The sequence below is a fragment of the Lycorma delicatula genome, chromosome 1 (genome assembly GCF_047948215.1).
Source record: "Lycorma delicatula isolate Av1 chromosome 1, ASM4794821v1, whole genome shotgun sequence".
NCBI lineage: Eukaryota > Metazoa > Arthropoda > Insecta > Hemiptera > Fulgoridae > Lycorma > Lycorma delicatula.
The window spans coordinates 108,044,890-108,065,173 of NC_134455.1; the positions used below are offsets into that span (position 1 = coordinate 108,044,890).

The 20,284-nt window shown below is 32.4% G+C and overlaps 1 protein-coding gene across 4 annotated transcripts in view; it reads left to right on the forward strand.

The window, feature by feature from the left end:
• LOC142320868 (proton-coupled zinc antiporter SLC30A2-like) overlaps positions 1–20,284 on the forward strand; it is a 145,725-nt gene that overhangs the window by 100,854 nt on the left and 24,587 nt on the right. For all 4 annotated transcript variants that reach the window (XM_075358871.1, XM_075358849.1, XM_075358865.1 and 1 more), the window contains 2 exons: positions 5,957–6,073; positions 14,591–14,891. In XM_075358871.1, coding sequence (XP_075214986.1) covers positions 5,957–6,073; positions 14,591–14,891 — 418 coding nt within the window. The remainder of the gene's footprint in view (positions 1–5,956; positions 6,074–14,590; positions 14,892–20,284) is intronic.

Consider the following 20,284-nt stretch of genomic DNA (forward strand, 5'->3'; position numbering starts at 1 on the left):
TATCTAAAACAGAATGTCATCAATGTCTCATATAAAGAAATGTTTTCAGCCATTTTCATAGAATTTATGATATATAGGAATATTAATCAAGTACAGGCCAACATATCTTAACAGAAATTTCCATAACTTTTGTATTTTTTGGACTAAAGTCTTGAAATTTGCAAAATTATCGATACCCAGAATTTTGGCTGATCGCTTTGCTGCTGTAGCTGGGAATGTAAAAATAAATAAGAGATGAATTACATTGAATTCATTAGATAATAAAATATTTAAATAGTTTGTTCGTAGAATTATTAGACGGATTTAAAATCAGAATTACATAAATATTTTTTACACTCCCAAAGTAATTTACGAACAATAGTAGCATGTATCGTTTTTGCTGCTTTAGGTTATATCAAATAAGCTTGAAATTCTCATCCAGGTTATGTGGTTTCTGAATATTTTTTCATACAGAGATTATTAAACATTGATCATAAAAAAATACCAGCTGTAACAAAAATAAAGAATCGTGAAATTAACATTAGCATTTCCGGGTAGAATTTAGTCATTACATCATATCTCACCTGAGTCAGTTATTTTGCACCATGTCTATTTTTTTTTTTTTTTTTCTTCAGTCATTTGACTGGTTTGATGCAGCTCTCCAAGATTCCCTTTCTAGTGCTAGTCGTTTCATTTCTGTATACCCCCTACATCCTACATCCCTAACAATTTGTTTTACATATTCCAAACGTTGCCTGCCTATACAATTTTTTCCTTCTACCTGTCCCTCCAATATTAAATTGGAGGGACATATTCCAGGATGCCTTAGTATGTGGCCTATAAGTCTGTCTCTTCTCTTAACTATATTTTTCCAAATGCTTCTTTCTTCATCTATTTGCCGCAATACCTCTTCATTTGTCACTTTATCCACCCATCTGATTTTTAATATTCTCCTATAGCACCGCATTTCAAAAGCTTCTAATCTTTTCTTCTCAGATACTCCGATTGCCCAAGTTTCACTTCCATATAAAGCGACACTCCAAACATACACTTTCAAACATCTTTTCCTGACATTTAAATTAATTTTTGATGTAAACAAATTATATTTCTTACTGAAGGCTCATTTAGCTTGTGCTATTCAGCATTTTATATCGCTCCTGCTTCGTCCATCTTTAGTAATTCTACTTCCCAAATAACAAAATTCTTCTACCTCCAATAATCTTTTCTCCTCCTATTTTCACATTCAGTGGTCCATCTTTGTTATTTCTACTAAATTTCATTACTTTTGTTTTGTTCTTGTTTATTTTCATCCGATAGTTCTTGAGTAGGACTTCATCTATGCCGTTCATTGTTTCTTCTAAATCCTTTTTACTCTCGGCTAGAATTACTATATTATCAGCAAATCGTAGCATCTTTATCTTTTTACCTTGTACTGTTACTCCGAATCTAAATTGTTCTTTAACATCATTAACTGCTAGTTCCATGTAAAGATTAAAAAGTAACGGAGATAGGGAACATCCTTGTCGGACTCCCTTTCTTATTACGGCTTCTTTCTTATGCCATTTAAATCTTTTAATGCTCTCTTAAATTCAGATCTCAGTATTGTTTCTCCCATTTCATCCTCCTCTTCTTCCTCTATAACACCATTTTCTAATTCATTTCCTCCATATAACTCTTCAATATATTCCACCCATCTATCGACTTTTCCTTTTGAATTATATATTGGTGTACCATCTTTGTTTAACACATTATTAGATTTTAATTTATGTACCCCAAAATTTTCCTTAACTTTCCTGTATACTCCGTCTATTTTACCAATGTTCATTTCTCTTTCCACTTCTGAACACTTTTCTTTAATCCACTCTTCTTTCGCCAGTTTGCACTTCCTGTTTATAGCATTTCTTAATTGCCGATAGTTCCTTTTACTTTCTTCATTACTAGCATTCTTATATTTTCTACGTTCATCCATCAGCTGCAATATATCACCTGAAACCCAAGGTTTTCTACCAGTTCTCTTTATTCCGCCTAAGTTCGCTTCTGCTGATTTAACAATTTCCTTTTTAACATTCTCCCATTCTTCTTCTACATTTTCTACCTTATCGTTTTTACTCAGACCTCTTGCGATGTCCTCCTCAAAAATCTTCTTTACCTCCTCTTCCTCAAGCTTCTCTAAATTCCACCGATTCATCTGACACCTTTTCTTCAGGTTTTTAAACCCCAATCTACATTTCATTATCACCAAATTATGGTCGCTATCAATGTCTGCTCCAGGGTAAGTTTTGCAGTCAACGAGTTGATTTCTAAATCTTTGCTTAACCATGATATAATCTATCTGATACCTTGCAGTATCGCCTGGCTTTTTCCAAGTGTATATTCTTCTATTATAATTTTTAAATTGGGTGTTGGCAATTACTAAATTATACTTCGTGCAAAACTCTATAAGTCGGTCCCTTCTTTCATTCCTTTTGCCCAGCCCGTATTCACCCACTATATTTCCCACTACATTTCACCATGTCTATATGTATTCTATTTTCAGATAACTTTTATGTTTATAATAGTGGCTGTTTCTGTGTAAAATTGTAAAAGCTTGTAAAATAATAGTCATAAATTATCAGTTCAAAGTTGAAAATTGTATGTGTATGCCTTTCTTCTGTTTTATAAGCAAACTATCTGTAATTTTGCATTTGTCTGTCCTACAATTTGTTTCACGAATACGTGCAGCAAACCATAACATAACAGTATGATTCTACCATTATTTTTTATCGTAAATTTATTTTAGTAAAATATGTAATTAAATTAAATCTCATTGTTTAATTTAGCGCAATCCATCCGAGAAAAACACTAACGAAAATGAAGTAAAAAAATTACTTTGTTACAAAAATTAGAAAATTGTGATAAAGTGATATATATCTTAAATTAAAAATTTTGGCTAACTATGTTTCCGCAGTGAATTTTTTCAGTACCCGATAAGCTACTGTCTGTTGAACTATGGTCATTTCCCAAATTTATCACAATATCTTTAGTAATATTTGCACACAAATTGCGCTTCCCATCCTTTTTTTTTTGTTGGCATATTGAATACAATTTTTCATTGAATTTCTTTGCATCTACTTACCTTCTATCAGTAGATTTTTTACATCAAATGCTGTGTTATTACTACCAATGTTGCCTTTTACGTGTGCCCATCTCAACTCTCTCTCTGGTTAAAGTTGCAGTGATATGGAGGAAGATGCAACACGACACAATTTTTAAATTTTACTATTTTATAACTGATAAATATTTATTTAAATGATTTACTAAACTTATAAGTTATACTTTTAACCTGTCTTCGGTATACGCAATTTCTTCACATTATGTTTGTTAATCTTCCATTTAAAACAATCGGTAATTTACGATTTTCGGGTGGAAGTGTTTGGAATCTTTTCAGTTTTCAGTTAATGGTACGGCGCATTATCATTACTAAGACGGATCATTTAGCAACCATTTCGACAATTTTTTAAACCACTGCATATAACTGTCACCATTCATTTCATCGTGATACTCTTGGGAAGATCTAGTTTCAAATGCTTATAAACCACGATTCAAAAACCCATTTTCACTTCCTACGTGCGTAACTATTAATCGTTTAACTTTTCCAGCCTGGGTTTTCATCCCATTTGACAATAGTTTCATAAAGCATCCTTTGTACTCTTTATTTCTTTATTCACCCATACTATTTCCCTCATTAACCTAATTTTCATGTAGATAATAAATTGTCTTATCCTCTTCACAAAACAGCTTAATTTCTCTTAAATATCCCCTACACCAAGAAATAATATGTTCACGTTCAATTAATAAAGAATTATTTTTTCTGGACATGAAACGAAAATTCATTGATTTTAAAGCACGATGTATAAATGTACTTTAAGAAAAATTTGACAATTTATAATCAGTATTCATGGCATTAAATATTTTTTTCAATTTAGGAAGCTCTTTATTGAAATAAAAGGAATGAACTTTTTTCTGATACCGGTTTCACTAAAATCGTCCAAGTTTTCATACGCTTTCGAGTCTTTTTAGGTCCGACATGCTTACCATCAATCTTATGTTTCTTTATTGTATTAAAAATTGTTCTTTTGCTAACGCCTGTTACGCTACTTGCTTTCCGAGCAATGATTCTTATTGCTGTTTCAGGGTTATCTTGTTTTAAGGTTATATATATGTTGCTGATTATTTTTTTTCGGAGCTACTTAAGGGTTTACCCGTTTTATGTTTCACGACAGAATCACTCATTATTAAAACGTGATTGACACAAATACATAGGGTAAATTAAAATTAATGAAAATAACACCGAATAAAACTGTTATAAAAATTAATGAAAATTAAATTAAAATTAATGAAAATAACACCGAATAAAACTGTTATAAAAATGAACTATAAAACGGCAAGTACCGTATAAACACGATAACACAGACTGGAATACTTTCTTTCACTGAACTGAATATGGTGTAAAGCGTTACAAACGATGTTATCATTATTAAACATCAATAACAAAGACTCAAAAGATCTTTAATTGCTTATAATCGGCATACAATGGTGCCGTACAACTTAAAGTACGATATTATATACGTAAAACAATAATTGTACTTGCAGGTGGGAGCCAAATGATTCAGCCTAAACTACTGAAATATAACATATATGTCGATTTATACCTGCTGTACAGTTTCCTGATACAAGAATTAGCTTAATTACCTACCCTTAATTTTCTCCTTTGTTCATAGGGAAGACCACAAGGTCTGTTCTTGGAAAGAAATTACAAGTCATTTACACATATTATTAATGAAAACATTGTAACATATTATTAAAAAACCATTCTAACTTAATTTGAATAAATAAAATCTACACTTACTGTTGTAGATTTCATTTGATCAAACTTAGATAGGCATGTTTAGGGAAAATTCTTGTACAAAGTATTTTATTGAGATCAATACAAAATTATGCATTATAAAACTTTGTAAGATTGATTGTGTATACTTATTTTGCCATAAGACGGTAAGATATTTGCTCAGATAAGAAGATAGACTAAAAAAATAAAATAATAAAGATTAATAAAATAGTAATAATAGTGATAACACTTATGTGAAAGTAATAAATAATTAAAATCTGTATAGAATCAATTAACAACCTATTAAACATTAAATTAAAAAGAAATTAAGTGCATTATTAAACGCACAGTAAATGAAGGTAGATAACATTTTAGTTTTTTAATATTATTATTATTATTAACATAACAATACTGATTTTATAAAATTAATTTTTTTTATATTATTTTAGAATACATTGTTCAAAAGAACTTTGAGCTGATTTGATAGTTTATTAAAAACAGTATATTCAAGTTTATAAGTTACAAATTAACCCTATTCAGTATTTGATTAATTAGATCTAGTAAGATTAATTTTAAATGAATTCAAAATAAATGCATAGTTAACAAATAATATTCAAATTAAAGTTATATACGGAATTATTTTTATATTTAAAGGTTCAACTTGTTTCCGGTACACTACATTGGTATGATTTCACTTCATAATTATTATTACTATGAATGTGTTGGACATTCCATTATTACAGGAATGTGTTGAACTACTTTTAAACAGAGTAGTTTTAAACAGAAATGATTTAGTTAGTGAAACATGCAGGAAGCAACATTTAATTTCTAAATAAGATTGAATGAAAGAAAGAATTAAATAAAAGGGCAACAAAAATAAGGTGTGCATATTTTTCAAATCTGCCAGCACACTAACTTTTACAGTGCAAAATTGTTGAAACCTTAATGACATCTATACTATCTTTTTTGACATAAATAATTATGAAAGTTGAATTAGTAAAGAATTTTACTAAATAGTTAAATTTATTTTCATTTTATTATAATTTTGTATTGTTATGCTGTTACCTTAATTGATTTTGTCTATTATTTACTAAATGTATGTATTCATTTCAGATACTGATGATCATTGTCATAGAGGGGATTACAATCACAGTATTGATACAAAAGCGAGAAGAAAGTTAATATTTGCCAGTGTACTGTGTGTGTTATTTATGTTATTGGAAATGGTAGGTGAGTAACAAAAGTTAAAATTTTATTAAAAAAAATTCAATCAGTAAAAAGTGTTTAATTTTCTGAAACTTTTTATTTGTTTTACTAATGGATCTTTGGAGGAAACAACCCTGATGTAAGGAATTTAGTTCTGGGCATTAGTGTGTTGACTGCGACAGTTTTTTTATTTGATTTTCCATACTGCAGTAGTAGCCTGTTTGGTCCTCTATTGATAATCTTTGTAAGGTGTACTAGGTTTGTGACCCTTGTGCCTATGGTTCAATTGGAATGATGTCTGTTTACACTTGTACGTTTTTAATTGTTTCTCAGGATTATCTCCAGTACTGGCATAGAATATTATTTTACTTAAATTGTTCACATTCCTGAGCCTTGTATTGTTGCCATTTTTATTTTAAGAGTATACTTTTCTAGCTGTAATGATGAAAACAAAAAAAGGTTGTTATATATTGGTTTTTTTTTTTTTGCAAAAATACAGTTGAGATTTAAGTTTCAGATTTTTACTCCCACTATACAATGTTTTATGAAGACAATGTAAGTTTTTTTTAATATTTCAGAGTTGATATCTGTAAATAAAAAGTAAAATAATGCAAAATATTAATTTTCCTTTCATTTTATATATTATAGCCAACAGGGCTGGTCTAGTGGTAAACTTTTCACAAATCACTTTAACAGCTGATTTTCAAAGTCGATGGTTCTGAGGTTTAAATTCAGGTAAAAATTGGTTATTTTTATATGAATTTATATGACCAACAGGAATACAAGACAGACAGTTGCCATTGTGAAGTAATACAGCTTTCAAACTAAGCTTGGAGGAGTCTATGAATAGCATCCAATCAGTTGGATCATGATTCAAATTCAAACATTACATTAATCCATTATTGTCACAACAAACAACAAGATTATTTTTCTTCTCAAAAAAAGAAAGCAGATCCCTATGATGATGTCTGTATTGTGAGACCCTGACATCATGTCTGAGAAGATTCCATTGCTGTAGTCTTGACCCTAGAAGTTCTCCCTTCTCCTTCAACAAATCAAGGTCTCGAATGAGATCACTCAATTTTACTTGACTCAGTCTGGGCGGTTTATCATTTTTTTGTCAAAATCAGTCATGGGATGTGGAAAACTTGTTGGGTTCTTCTTCTTTCTCACTTTCATTTTCTACTTCAAGCTCATAATTTTGGGGTGGAGTAGGAACTGAAAAACTATTTGAATGTGGAATAGGTCGAATAGCAGATGGAAGATTTGGAATTGACAACAGTGTTTGTTATTTTCATTACCCTCATGGTTGTGAGAATAGTACTGATAAATAACAGAGTATTCAATATAAAAACCTGAAAAAATACTAAATTTTAAAAGACAGAATAGTATAAATATGAATATCTTTAATTAATGAATATCTTTGCTTGACAACTTCACCTCCAAGAGAGCTAGAGCCTTGGTTCTATAGCACAAAACATTTCTTGGAATAACACAAATTTATCCTGTAAATTTGAAAGTAATCAGTCTGTCAGTTTGGTTTTTGCATGACGGGAGACAAAACAAACAAACTCTTGGCTTTATATATAAGATATATATATATTGCGCCATCATTTACACTGAAATCTGCTGAAAGTATTATTCTGTTATATTTATAAATGAGGCTGTCAAAACATTGTAAAATGTTTTCAGCAAACCTATCCAGTTTCTGTTTGGAGAATGATATAACTACTAATATAATACTATGCTATTTTTCCCTCTTCCTGATTTAATTTATTGCAAAAAATAAACTGAAATTTTTCTGCTCTAAGGTTAGACTATGAACTGTTGAGAGCATTGTTATTATCAGTCACATAATTGGTACTCTGATATTACAATACTACAATTTTCTTTAGAAGATCATCATCTAAAGAAGATTTAGGAAGAGTTTTTAGGCTACCAAAGAAATTCTACACCATTTATTTATACTTACATACAACATATACTCTATATGGTAGGAATAAGGGAATATGAAATATATATGTGAACTTTTAAACATTGACAATTAATGATGGTTCCTTCATTATTTATTTATTAAGTAATAATCAGTTGCAGACAGACAAACAGATTTTAATAGAAAATTACTCTTTTATAGATAGTAATTATCTTTTTTATAGATTTTAATAGATTTAACAAATAGGTATTTGGAAGTCCATAAAACAATATTATTGGAATATTTATGAAAAATATTTAATATTTATGAAAAAATGTCTATACATCGGTACCTCTGATGATAGAAATATTTTTATAATGATCCTAAAGCAGTTTAATTGAACATTTTTTACTTTGTTGAAAAATTCCTTTTCCATCCTAGTCATAAGTAAGATAATTTTTAGAAGATTTAGACGATTAAACCTAAGTTTAACTTTTGACTTATCCTAAACTCAATACTGAGTCACCAAAAGATAGTATGAAAAAAAATATATAATTTCCATTCATCTCCATACCATTATTTTTCCGTAGTCATTATTTTTTTAAAAATGTTTCTCACTACAGTAGTATACAGGTGTTTTCAACATGTAAAAATATTTCTGTCACGGCTAGAAATGAGTGAACCCATCAATCAGTAGGCCTAGTTTCAATTTACTTATTCTTTTATCTGAAATTATTTTGCTTGTTACAATTTGTGTTATGTTTATGGTTTCAGTTGTACCATATGTTTTTCATTGTTTCATTTAATATCTTGATTATCCCTTTTATATATATATTGGTGTAGAGATTTGACGTGTCATAGATGCAAATGTAGATTTATGTGATAAAAGTATGTGCTTAATTTTGTTGTTATTTTCAAGATTTATGTAAATTTAATATCGTCTATAAGTCTAGTTAGTGTGATTTTTTATTCTTCAAAAGGCTAAATCATAATCTATCTTTTTAACTGTGTGAGCTACTTGTCCTGTTTTTACAATTAGCTAGCTTTATTTTTACTTTTATTTATTTGATATAGGAGTGAGTTAATTAGTGTGTTGTATATCCATTTCTCTGTGGTAGGTATTTTATACTGTTACTCTATGTGATCTGCTAGTGGCATGGATGTGTTGAATAATTGTGAATTATATTTTTAAAAAAGCTTATAGTTTATATGCGTTCTTATCATTGTCTCAGCATACTTGTCATTGTTTGTTTTCATTTATTTATTTATTTTTTTAATGATTTTGTGGCCAAGGAAATCTATTTTTATTGTGTTCCTATTCAGCTGTTAAGTTAAATTTAAATTTCATCTTGCATGTTCACATTACTTAGTATTGCCTTACTAGATGATGTCATCAATGTATCTGTAAAGTATGTTATTTATGAGTATGTAAGTTTTTTTTTTGTTCAAACCTATTTATGCTAGGACCTGGAAATAGAGATTGCATGGTAAGGCAAATAAGTAATGTATAATATTTCTTTCGAAAAGGAAAGTAATTTTGTTTCTAAGTGTAACATTTCACTGTGAAGATCTTCACCGGCTCTATCATGCGATACAAAATAATGGACACTGCCTATCATCAAACGGCATTATTATCAAATAATAATTGTTACTATTTAGAAAAATAAGATAGTTTTATTGCAGATAGTAAATAATTATTTTCTAAGGTTATTACTTGTTTTAAATTTATTGTGGTTATACATTTTTTTACCTTCTGGATATGCATAAGTAAGGATACCTCTGATGTGTATATAATTTTTGTTTCCCATATAAATGGTTATATTTATTTGATTAAATTAACAGGGATAATCATGATTATCCCTGTGTGGATTAACAATGCATCCAAAACATGTTCTAACATTGAAAAAGTAAAGTTCCACTGTAATCTACAATCATCACAAGATCTAAGTATGAATCAGTCATTATTTTGACACAGATGTTTTTTGTCTAGTTACTCATAAATTTGAATTTAATACCAGTTCATAATGACCAATTTTAAATTCGTTTCAAAGTTAAAAGGTGACTAAATTTAGACAAAAATTTTATTACTGGAAAAAACAAATTATTGATAAATTACATGGTGCAAATGAGTCAGGTCTCAGTTATTTATTGCAACCTGCTGCTAAAGTTATAGCAGCTAAAACAAAGAAAAGTGTTCCTGAGTATAAAATTTGCAAACAGAGTAAAAATTGTAAGAACCGTTAATGCAACAGGCACACATAATTTGAATAATTTACAAGGAAAATAAGAAAAAACCTATAATACTTTCAAGGAATGGATGTTACATTTCTTATCTGTTCAGTATTTTCATCAAAATGCTGCTTGGATAAACAGGAAGTGCAAACTGGCGAAAGAAGAGTGGATTAAAGGAAAGTGTTCAGAAGTGGAAAGGGAAATGAACATTGGTAAAATAGACGGAGCATACAGGAAAGTTAAGGAAAATTTTGGGGTACATAAATTAAAATCTAATAATGTGTTAAACAAAGATGGTACACCAATATAATACGAAAGGTAAAGTCGATAGATGGGTGGAATATATTGAAGAGTTATACGGAGGAAATGAATTAGAAAATGGTGTTATAGAGGAAGAAGAGGAAGTTGAGGAGGATGAAATGGGAGAAACAATACCGAGATCTGAATTTAACAGAGCATTAAAAGATTTAAATGGCAGAAAGGCTCCTGGAATAGACGGAATACCTGTAGAATTACTGCGCATTGCAGTTGATAGATCGCAGTGAAGCGATTGATAGATTATACAAACTGGTGTGTAATATTTATGAAAAAGAAGAATTTCTGTCAGATTTCAAAAAAAGTGTTATAGTAATGATACCAAAGAAAGCAGGGGCAGATAAATGTGAAGAATACAGAACAATTAGTTTAACTAGTCATGCATCAAAAATCTTAACTAGAATTCTATACAGAAGAATTGAGAGGAGAGTGGAGGAAGTGTTAGGAGAAGACGAATTTGGTTTCAGGAAAAGTATAGGGACAAGGGAAGCAATTTTAGGCCTCAGATTAATAGTAGAAGGAAGATTAAAGAAAAACAAACCAACATACTTGGCGTTTATAGACCTAGAAAAGACATTCGATAACGTAGACTGGAATAAAATGTTCAGCATTTAAAAAAAATTAGGGTTTAAATACAGAGATAGAAGAACAATTGCTAACATGTACAGGAACCAAACAGCAACAGTAACAATTGAAGAACATAAGAAAGAAGCCGTAATAAGAAAGGGAGTCCGACAAGGATGTTCCCTATCTCCGTTACTTTTTAATCTTTACATGGAACTAGCAGTTAATGATATTAAAGAACAATTTAGATTCGGAGTAACAGTACAAGGTGAAAAGATAAAGATGCTACGATTTGCTGATGATATAGTAATTCTAGCCGAGAGTAAAAAGGATTTAGAAGAAACAATGAACGGCATAGATGAAGTCCTACGCAAGAACTATCGCATGAAAATAAACAAGAACAAAACAAAAGTAATGAAATTTAGTAGAAATAAAGAGATGGACCACTGAATGTGAAAATAGGAGGAGAAAAGATTATGGAGGTAGAAGAATTTTGTTATTTGGGAAGTAGAATTATTAAAGATGGACGAAGCAGGAGGGATATAAAATACCGAATAGCACAAGCTAAATGAGCCTTCAGTAAGAAATATAATTTGTTTACATCAAAAATTAATTTAAATGTCAGGAAAAGATTTTTGAAAGTGTATGTTTGGAGTGTCGCTTTATATGGAAGTGAAACTTGGACAATCGGAGTATCTGAGAAGAAAAGATTAGAAGCTTTTGAAATGCGGTGCTATAGGAGAATGTTAAAAATCAGATGGGTGGATAAAGTGACAAATGAAGAGGTATTGCGGCAAATAGATGAAGAAAGAAGCATTTGGAAAAATATAGTTAAGAGAAGAGACAGACTTATAGGCCACATACTAAGGCATCCTGGAATAGTCGCTTTAATATTGTTAGGACAGTTACAAGGGAAAAATTGTGTAGGCAGGCCACGTTTGGAGTATGTAAAACAAATTGTTAGGGATGTAGGATGTAGAGGGTATACTGAAATGAATCGACTAGCACTAGATAGGGAATCTTAGAGAGCTGCATCAAACCAGTCAAATGGCTGAAGAAAAAAAAAAAGCTGCTTGGATGGACTGGAAGATTTTCAAAACTTAGTATAAAAAAAAGTATTACAAAAATTTATTATATTTGTGTGTGAATGCTCTTAGACCTATTGAATCAAGCATCTCTTTTACTCAGTAACATTCTACCCGTTAAAATAGGATTTTATATCTAATCATAGTGAAAGACATCTAAAATTATTATTTAAAGTGCTATGTCAAAATTTTTATGATAAAAATTCTGTACTGAAATTGTTTATAAAATGTTTCTATTATGTAACAAAGACAGTCTATTACTATTCAATTGTAATTTCCTTCTGTTCTGTTTTCTCATATTGATGCTAAAACATCAATATCACTTAACATTCTTCAACCTAGCATTTACTAAACGATTTGGTTTGCTTGGCATTTGTCCCACCACCACCCCATTCAGTCACCCTAAAGCATAAGACCGAATGTCTGTGCCATAAACAGCTACTGAGCCTCAAAACAGCTTAGTGACCATTGTCCTAAATAGCTCCTAGAACTTACCTAACGGCATGAGTGGACTAAGGGCAGTGCCATACACCACCGGCTTACGTGTCCTAACCACTCACTTGTCATATATTTACTAAAATGGGTAGATGCACTTGGTCAACTACTAAAAATATATATGACATCCATAAATTAAAATTTATTTTGTTTAGACAGCAATTCGCTGCTATGCCTAGGTCGCTGAATGCCAGCAAGTATCTGTCCACCATATTAAAGCGCTTGGAGCCCTAATTGGCTGGTGGTCAGCCATATATCTCAAGGTTAGCTTCCCACAGCAGTGCGTTGGGAGTCTTTCCCATAAGTAAACTACTGATGTTGGTTGAACATAGCAACCGCATCAAGAAACTCCCACATAATCCGACAATGCGGCTCTCACCACATTGACTCGCCGCTTGTGAGTGGCCAATTTTCCCCTTGACCTCTAAGTTCCAGGGCGGCCCAGTCTCTGCCCCCCCCCCACAAGAGCTGGGCAGTCAAACATTAGGTGTTCATTTGACTGGACCTCCCTGGAGACACACAGCTCATCAGCTGCCAGGCGGAACCAAAACAGATATTAGTTCAAATTAACATAGTTTGTGAGCACCTGGACACCAGTTGCCCTTAAAAAAAAACTCGTGGCATACCATCCCCCCAGATCCAATATAAACTTGTACAATCTTCCCTTAGTCATGGTGTCCTATTCCAACTGCCATGCTTCCATCGCGAGACTCTGCAGCCTCTTTTGCAGGCGGGAGATGGGCAACTGAATGAAATTTGGATCCAGTGCATTGTGATTACTGTTCCATTCTGGTACTGGCCTGGCCCGAAACTGCATCCCAAATACCTCGTCCTCCCTGCCTCTTTGCATTCTCCACATGGCTGCCCAAACTTTCATCGCTAAATCAATTGGGAGAGCCTTTCCCAATATGGTGGTAGCCTCGTAGGAGGTTGTTTCAAAAACACCAGTGCATACAATTAAAATTCTGTGCTGGGCACTCCTTACATTTTGAACAAGTGCTCTATTCATATCCAACCTATGCGCTCAAATGGGTGTGGCACCCATTTTTTTTTCTCTCTTACGTGGCGTAAGAGAGAACCCATAGCCAGACAACCCATAGTCCTTCCGAGCAATCCTCCTAAGTTTGTGCATCACTGAGACAGCATTCGCCGCTACTTGCCTAATGTGATTGCTAAACAGCAACTTCTCATCAAACAAAACACCTAGGTACTTATGAACTCTCACTCGGCTGATTACACAGCCTTTATATTTAATATGGGGGTTACAACTTTACGATAATCTGTCTGCACCCTTGAGAGGCATAAACTTCATCTTGGGCACAGAAATCTTTAAATTTTGAATGTCCATCCAGCCCTCCGTCGTTGACAAGCCACTTGCACTCGATCTTCCAGCGCGGTCGTGAATTACCACAAACTGAAATATTATGATGACTGAGACAGTCATCAACGAGACCGTTTACTAAAGTATATACTTTTTATATGGAATGCTATTATGGAACTGTTGGAAGTTCCTGAAAAGAATTTTAGAAGCATTAACAATTATATTTTTAGAAGCATTAGGAAATTATTTGTATTTTTCAAATAACCATAATTACTGATTTTCATGGATGATTGAGAGTCGATTTAGATTTTATCTTTTTCAATTTGATGAGATTTTTTTTTACATTTGTGTGTTTGTATTTTTTTTTGTATTTATTTAATATAATGCCATATTTTCATAATGTATCTTAATGTTGTATTTCTTAAAGATTGTCAGCAACTTTAAGGTTGGTTGTTAGGCAACATTGTCACCTCACCATAATCAGATTGTACTCAAAGTTTTTCTTGTAAAATAATTGTGAGCAGATTTTAAAAATTGTTTTATTTTTATTATTTTATTTTATTTTTTTTTTAAACTTTATAATATTTTCTGAATTTGGTTTGTTTTTTTTATTTCAGGAGGGTTCATTTCAAACAGTCTTGCTATAGCAACTGATGCAGCCCATCTTTTAACTGATTTTGCTAGTTTTATGATCTCATTGTTTGCAATATGGGTATCTGCAAGGAAGCCAACAAGAGTATTTTTATTTGGATGGCATAGAGCAGAAGTTATAGGTGCCTTAGTTTCTGTTCTTACAATCTGGGTTGTAACTGGTGTTTTAGTATATATTGCAATAGAAAGAATCGTTGAAAAAGAGTATGAAATTGATGCTAAAGTCATGCTGATAACATCTGCATTTGGTGTTCTAGTAAATCTCATGTAAGTCTGTTTTACTTTTTTCAAATAGTGGAAATACTAATTCATTTCAATATACCATAATAATTCATCTTGATATCAAATTAGTGGTATAAATTTTTTATTGACATGTTAAAGAAGTAATCAAAAAGTTTAATTTAACTGAAGAACAGGTAAAACAGTGTGTATAGGTGAAAACCAAAGTTTGCCTGCCCATAAGGCAAGTAATTCATTTCATTTTAAGCTAAAAAGATTTATTCAAGTGATCAAGTCACAATTCAAGTAGAATCACTGCCATCCTTTTGTGAAGCCAAATGAGAAATATGCCTTAGTTATACTATATACTAATATACTAAGATTATTGAAGATGTATTTTTTCTGCATAATGTTTACTTTACAGTTATATTTTTAGTATACATTATTAATTGCTGTTGCTCGAGACGGTGTCATTCAAGGAATGAGATTGAATTCAGGGCAGCCTAGGCTTTAAAGATACTCCAGCTGTGAAGTTTGCAACATGAAATTGTGTTTAGCCCAGAGAAAACAACAATAATGTTGCTGACAGGTCATCAAATTATGTTTGTCCCATTGTAAAAGTATCTAGTTGTTATCCTTGATGAGAATGTTCAATTCAAAGAACACTTGCAGTATGCTACCAAAAAGGCTTGTTCTGCTTCTTCGGTATTTGGGGAGCACCGATTGGGGGCTTATTTCAGAACCATGCATGTTTTATATAAGGGTGTTTGCAAAGCTGTAATGCTGAATGCTGCACCTGTGTGGGCTCAGGAAAATGAAGTATAGATGTTATAGGAATATTTTATTGAAAGCCCAGCATCTCCTGTTGTTATCTGTGATTGGTGCCTGTAGTACTGTCTCTCAAGAGGCAATCCTTGTTATTTCTGGTATTAAGCCCATTGATATCCTTGTGACTGAGTGCCAATTGTATTATGAGGCTAAGAAGGTAGGCCAACCCTCTGGGCTGCATAAAAGAAATAGACAACCAAGGTTCCCATTTACAGCCAGGTGGATTGAATCATCTGATGGCCATTACACGCATGATATTTTTCCTGATGTGAAAAGCATGCAGGTAGTTAGGTGGATTTCCCCCAATCAGCATATTTCACAGTTTCTTTCTGGACATGGTGCTTTTCGAGATAGGTTGTCCAGATTTGGTTTGATTAATTCATGCTTGCATCCAGAGTGTAAGGTCATTGATGATGTGCGCCATGTGTAATATATCTTCCCAAGGTACAATCCTGAATGTACCAAAGTAGGTAGAGAGCTTGCGAGGATCAATTCTGGTTTTGATGTGCAAGTTAATTGGAAAACCAATAGAACATAACTGCTGGTTTTCTTAGATTCTTAGCCCTGCAAATGAAGGCTGAGGGGTCTGATGCTGTTATAGATGTATATATAGAATAGCAACCCAGGTGGCTAGGGGCCCGCCTGGGTGCTTACTTCTCCAAGATAGGTGTTTTGACATCGAGCCCCAGTTAGCTGTGATATTCATTGTTAGGATGAGGTGAATGTGTGATGGAGCTGTAGTGTGAGAGGCATAGGCATTGACCTCGCTCCTGAAAGCAGACCTGAACAGAGAGAGATAAGGGTATGTTTTCATTAGAGACTTATTAAATTTGTGAATTTGTTTCTTGATTAAGTAAATCAAAAGGACTGAGTAAATTGAATTATAGGATAAAATTGTTGTTGTTGTTGTTGTTGCAATCAACACATGTTTTTTTGGTATGAGGGTAGTATCTTTGGTGTTTAAAGACTCATTAAGTAATGATCTGAGTGCATAGTTTAATTGAAGTAAGATGTAGGAAGAGTTTTTGTATGAAACCTTCAGTGTTAGAGGAAAGCGCAGGGATCACGCTTCTATAAATCAGTTAATTTAATTTTTAATTACGCTTCCATAAATCTGTTAAATTTAATTTAAATTGGGTTGTAAGTTATAGTAAATGGTCATGGTTGGAAGAGGCCATACAAAGGCGATAGTAAGTTGCATAAATACACTGATAGAATGTCTGCCAAAGCATTTGCATCAGTGACATCTTGACAAAGACTACACTCATGACCGTGTTGTGTTATCAAATTTAGAGGGTCTAAAGACACCCTCCGGTAAAGCCCGTAAGGGCTAGGAACATAGGGGGTGGTGTGGTGACCAGAATCATCACAAGGCAAGTGTGTTCCCCTAATGGGGTCAGGATGTACATTATTAAATCAAAATAAGAGGAGAAAATACAAAAAGGTTACTTATGATCCAATAAATATTTCAGTAAGTTTTCTACAAAATCCACTAGCATTTTCATTAGCCCATTATCAATGAGATTAAATGACTGATTCCAGACTTTAGTTATTAGAGTTAATCTAATTTTACTTACATTCAATACACTAGTGGCTCAAAAGTAAACTCGACATGTGTTAGTTGTGTTATTCAGTTTGTTAGTACAGTTTGATAGAAAAGCAATATGCTGGGCTTTTGCTAGATTGATCTAAATCAATCGATTGATGAATTGTAATCTTTCTGGTCTTGGATCATTGCAGAATTTCCCTTCTCAGTAAGGCATGATTTTGTAACTTAAAATCAGTATTAAAATACGTAAAAAAAAGTAGCTTTCCACCTGAAGAGAGTTAAAGATTTCATGTTCCTTAAATTTTATTAGAAGGAGGAATTTTAAATGTTATTAATGAGGAACTTTACATTTTTTGTAAAAAAGAATTTTTTTTGTAAATTTTTTGTTAAATTTTTTTTTTAATTTTAAAAGTCCTTAGACGGCTGCACACAGTTTCAAGCAGCTGCACTCAGCTCCCTTCACGCTAAAAGCGAAGCTTTACTTTACACTGGCTCCCACTAGAATAGTCAGTCTAGTATCAGCCATCAGAGACTCAACATGTTTTTAACAGTCATGTATAATTAATTTATAACAACATTACATATATGAAGTATAAGTTTGAATATTATAATAAAAATAATTTGGGATATAATCAAAACAAAATCTTTTATTTATTTCAATGAACCAGATCATTGTAAATTAAGCAAATAAAATAATACTTAGAATAATTTAAACCCTACCAAGGTATTAAACCAAGGCGGCAAATTATTCAACAATAATCGGTAATAAAGAAAAAAAACATAATACAACAGTTTTGAATGTGGTGTTAAAAATCAGAAATTAAAATTAAATAGTTTGATTGATAAAATATGAAATGAAGAGGTTTTAAGACAAATTTGAGTGCTGGGAAGTTTTGAGTAATGATGCACCCAATCTTCCTCTGCCATCATAATATTGAAAGGGAAGTCATCTCCCTTGTCAGACCAATGTTTCAGAAGCTGTTCACTGCATTCCTTTCATTGTTGTTTGTTCTTTTCTGTGAGTTTGCATGCCACTCACCTCAAACAGATTTTGCGATAACCCAATTATGCATCACTATGTCCATTTTAGTGTGTTTGTAAATATAATATTGTTTAAATGCAATAAATTTTCAGTTTTCATGTAGTGTGCATAATATTCACACATTGTGGTTAATATCTTTGTATAAGTATTGTGGTTCTACAAGATGATTTGCAAAGATTGATTATTTTGTTCTGTACTGCCTGTTATTTGGTGTATGTGCTTCTAAATTATTGTGTATACAGTTGTATGAGCATCGATAGGTACAAACACACACAAGCACAACATCCTATTACAAACATCCAGCACTAACTACCTCACCCTTTGCAAACCCTAATAGCAATTCAGGATTTAGTAATCATGAAGTAAATGTATGTCAAAGAATATATATATATATTTTTTTAAATTATATTAATTTAAACCATAAAAAAATAAATAAGAAAATAACATTCACGAATAATCTCAAAGATTTAGTCAACAACCTTAAACAAATCACAGTAGAATTAGGCCCAATAAGATCTCATAAAAAAAAGATGGAACAGCAAATATGACAAAACAGTGAAAAACAGACATTGAGCATGGCTATTTCACCAATCCCAAAAATCAGAAACTTCCTTCCAAAATCTAATAAAATAAAGAAAAGAAACCAGCCAAATCCTAAAGAGAATAAAAAAGACAACACCATAAAGAAACACTGAAATCAATAGAGGAAGAATTCAATAAACATAGTCGAGAGAGTATTACAAATCTGCAAAAGTTAGCTCCAAAAATACAAACCCCCTAATTAATAATGAATGGCTAATAAATAATGCAAATAGTAAACTGGCCCATAACAATAAAGACAGTGTAGAAATCCAAGCAAAATATTTCAACAAACTCCTAAATTGCGAAGAACTGACAGAACTCCTTAACTTCAAGACCAACACCCTAATAATAATACTACCAGAATACATCAACCCACCCAAAATAAAAGAAGTCTACCAAACCCTATGTGAGATGAAGAATTACAAAGCAGCAGGAGAAGATCACACTTTTATAGAGATGGAAACATGCAGGAAGACCAGCAAAAATTGCCCTTCATCAACAGTTTGTGAACATCTGGATCAAAGAACTATCAGAACACGGGACAACAACCCACATCCATCCACTACACAAAAAAGGGGACAAAACAGATCCTAACAATTACAAGGAAATCTCACTTCTAGCCACAACATTCAAAATTCTTTCTAGAATCATCCTTAACAGGATCGGCTCACAACTTGAGAAAGAACTAGGAGAATACTAGGGAGGTTTCAGACCCTGGAGAAGCTGTCCATACCAGATCATGAGTCTCAAGCTAATAATGGATTACAACAGGAAAAGACACACAGACATGATAATATTTCTAGCTATCAAGAAAGCTTATGACTGTATCCATAAAGAATCCATAAGATTGGCCTCAAAATATCATTCGAAAAGAGAGAAATTATGCCCAAAAACCAACACAATTTCAAGAAGTTAACAGAGTACGAGGGTAAGTCAATTATTATCCGGAATATAGTTATAAAATTTATTGCAATACAAATAGGAAACCTACATATACATCATTTTTCAACATAGTCCCCTTGCATTTCAACGCACTTGGTCCATCGTTGCACAAGCTTCCTGATGCCCTCATAAAAGAAGGTTTTAAGTTGAGCTGCAAGCCAGGAATGCACTACTTCTTTCACTGTTTCGTCTGAGGTAAATCGATGGCTCCTTAATGCCTCTTTGAGTGGACCAAACAAGTGGTAGTCAGAAGAGGCAAGATCAGGACTGTATGGAGGATGAGCCAGTACTTCAAAGTTGAGTTTCTGGAGCGTTTCAGCAGTGTGAACAGCATTATGTGGATGAACATTGTTGTGCAACAACACAACACCTTTCGACAGCAGTCCTCAGCGTTTGCTTTGAATTGCAGGTTCAGCTTGGCAGTAAGCATCTCACTGTAACACGCACTGTTTATTGTCGTACCCCTTTCCTCATAATGTTCCACTACTGGGCCTTGTG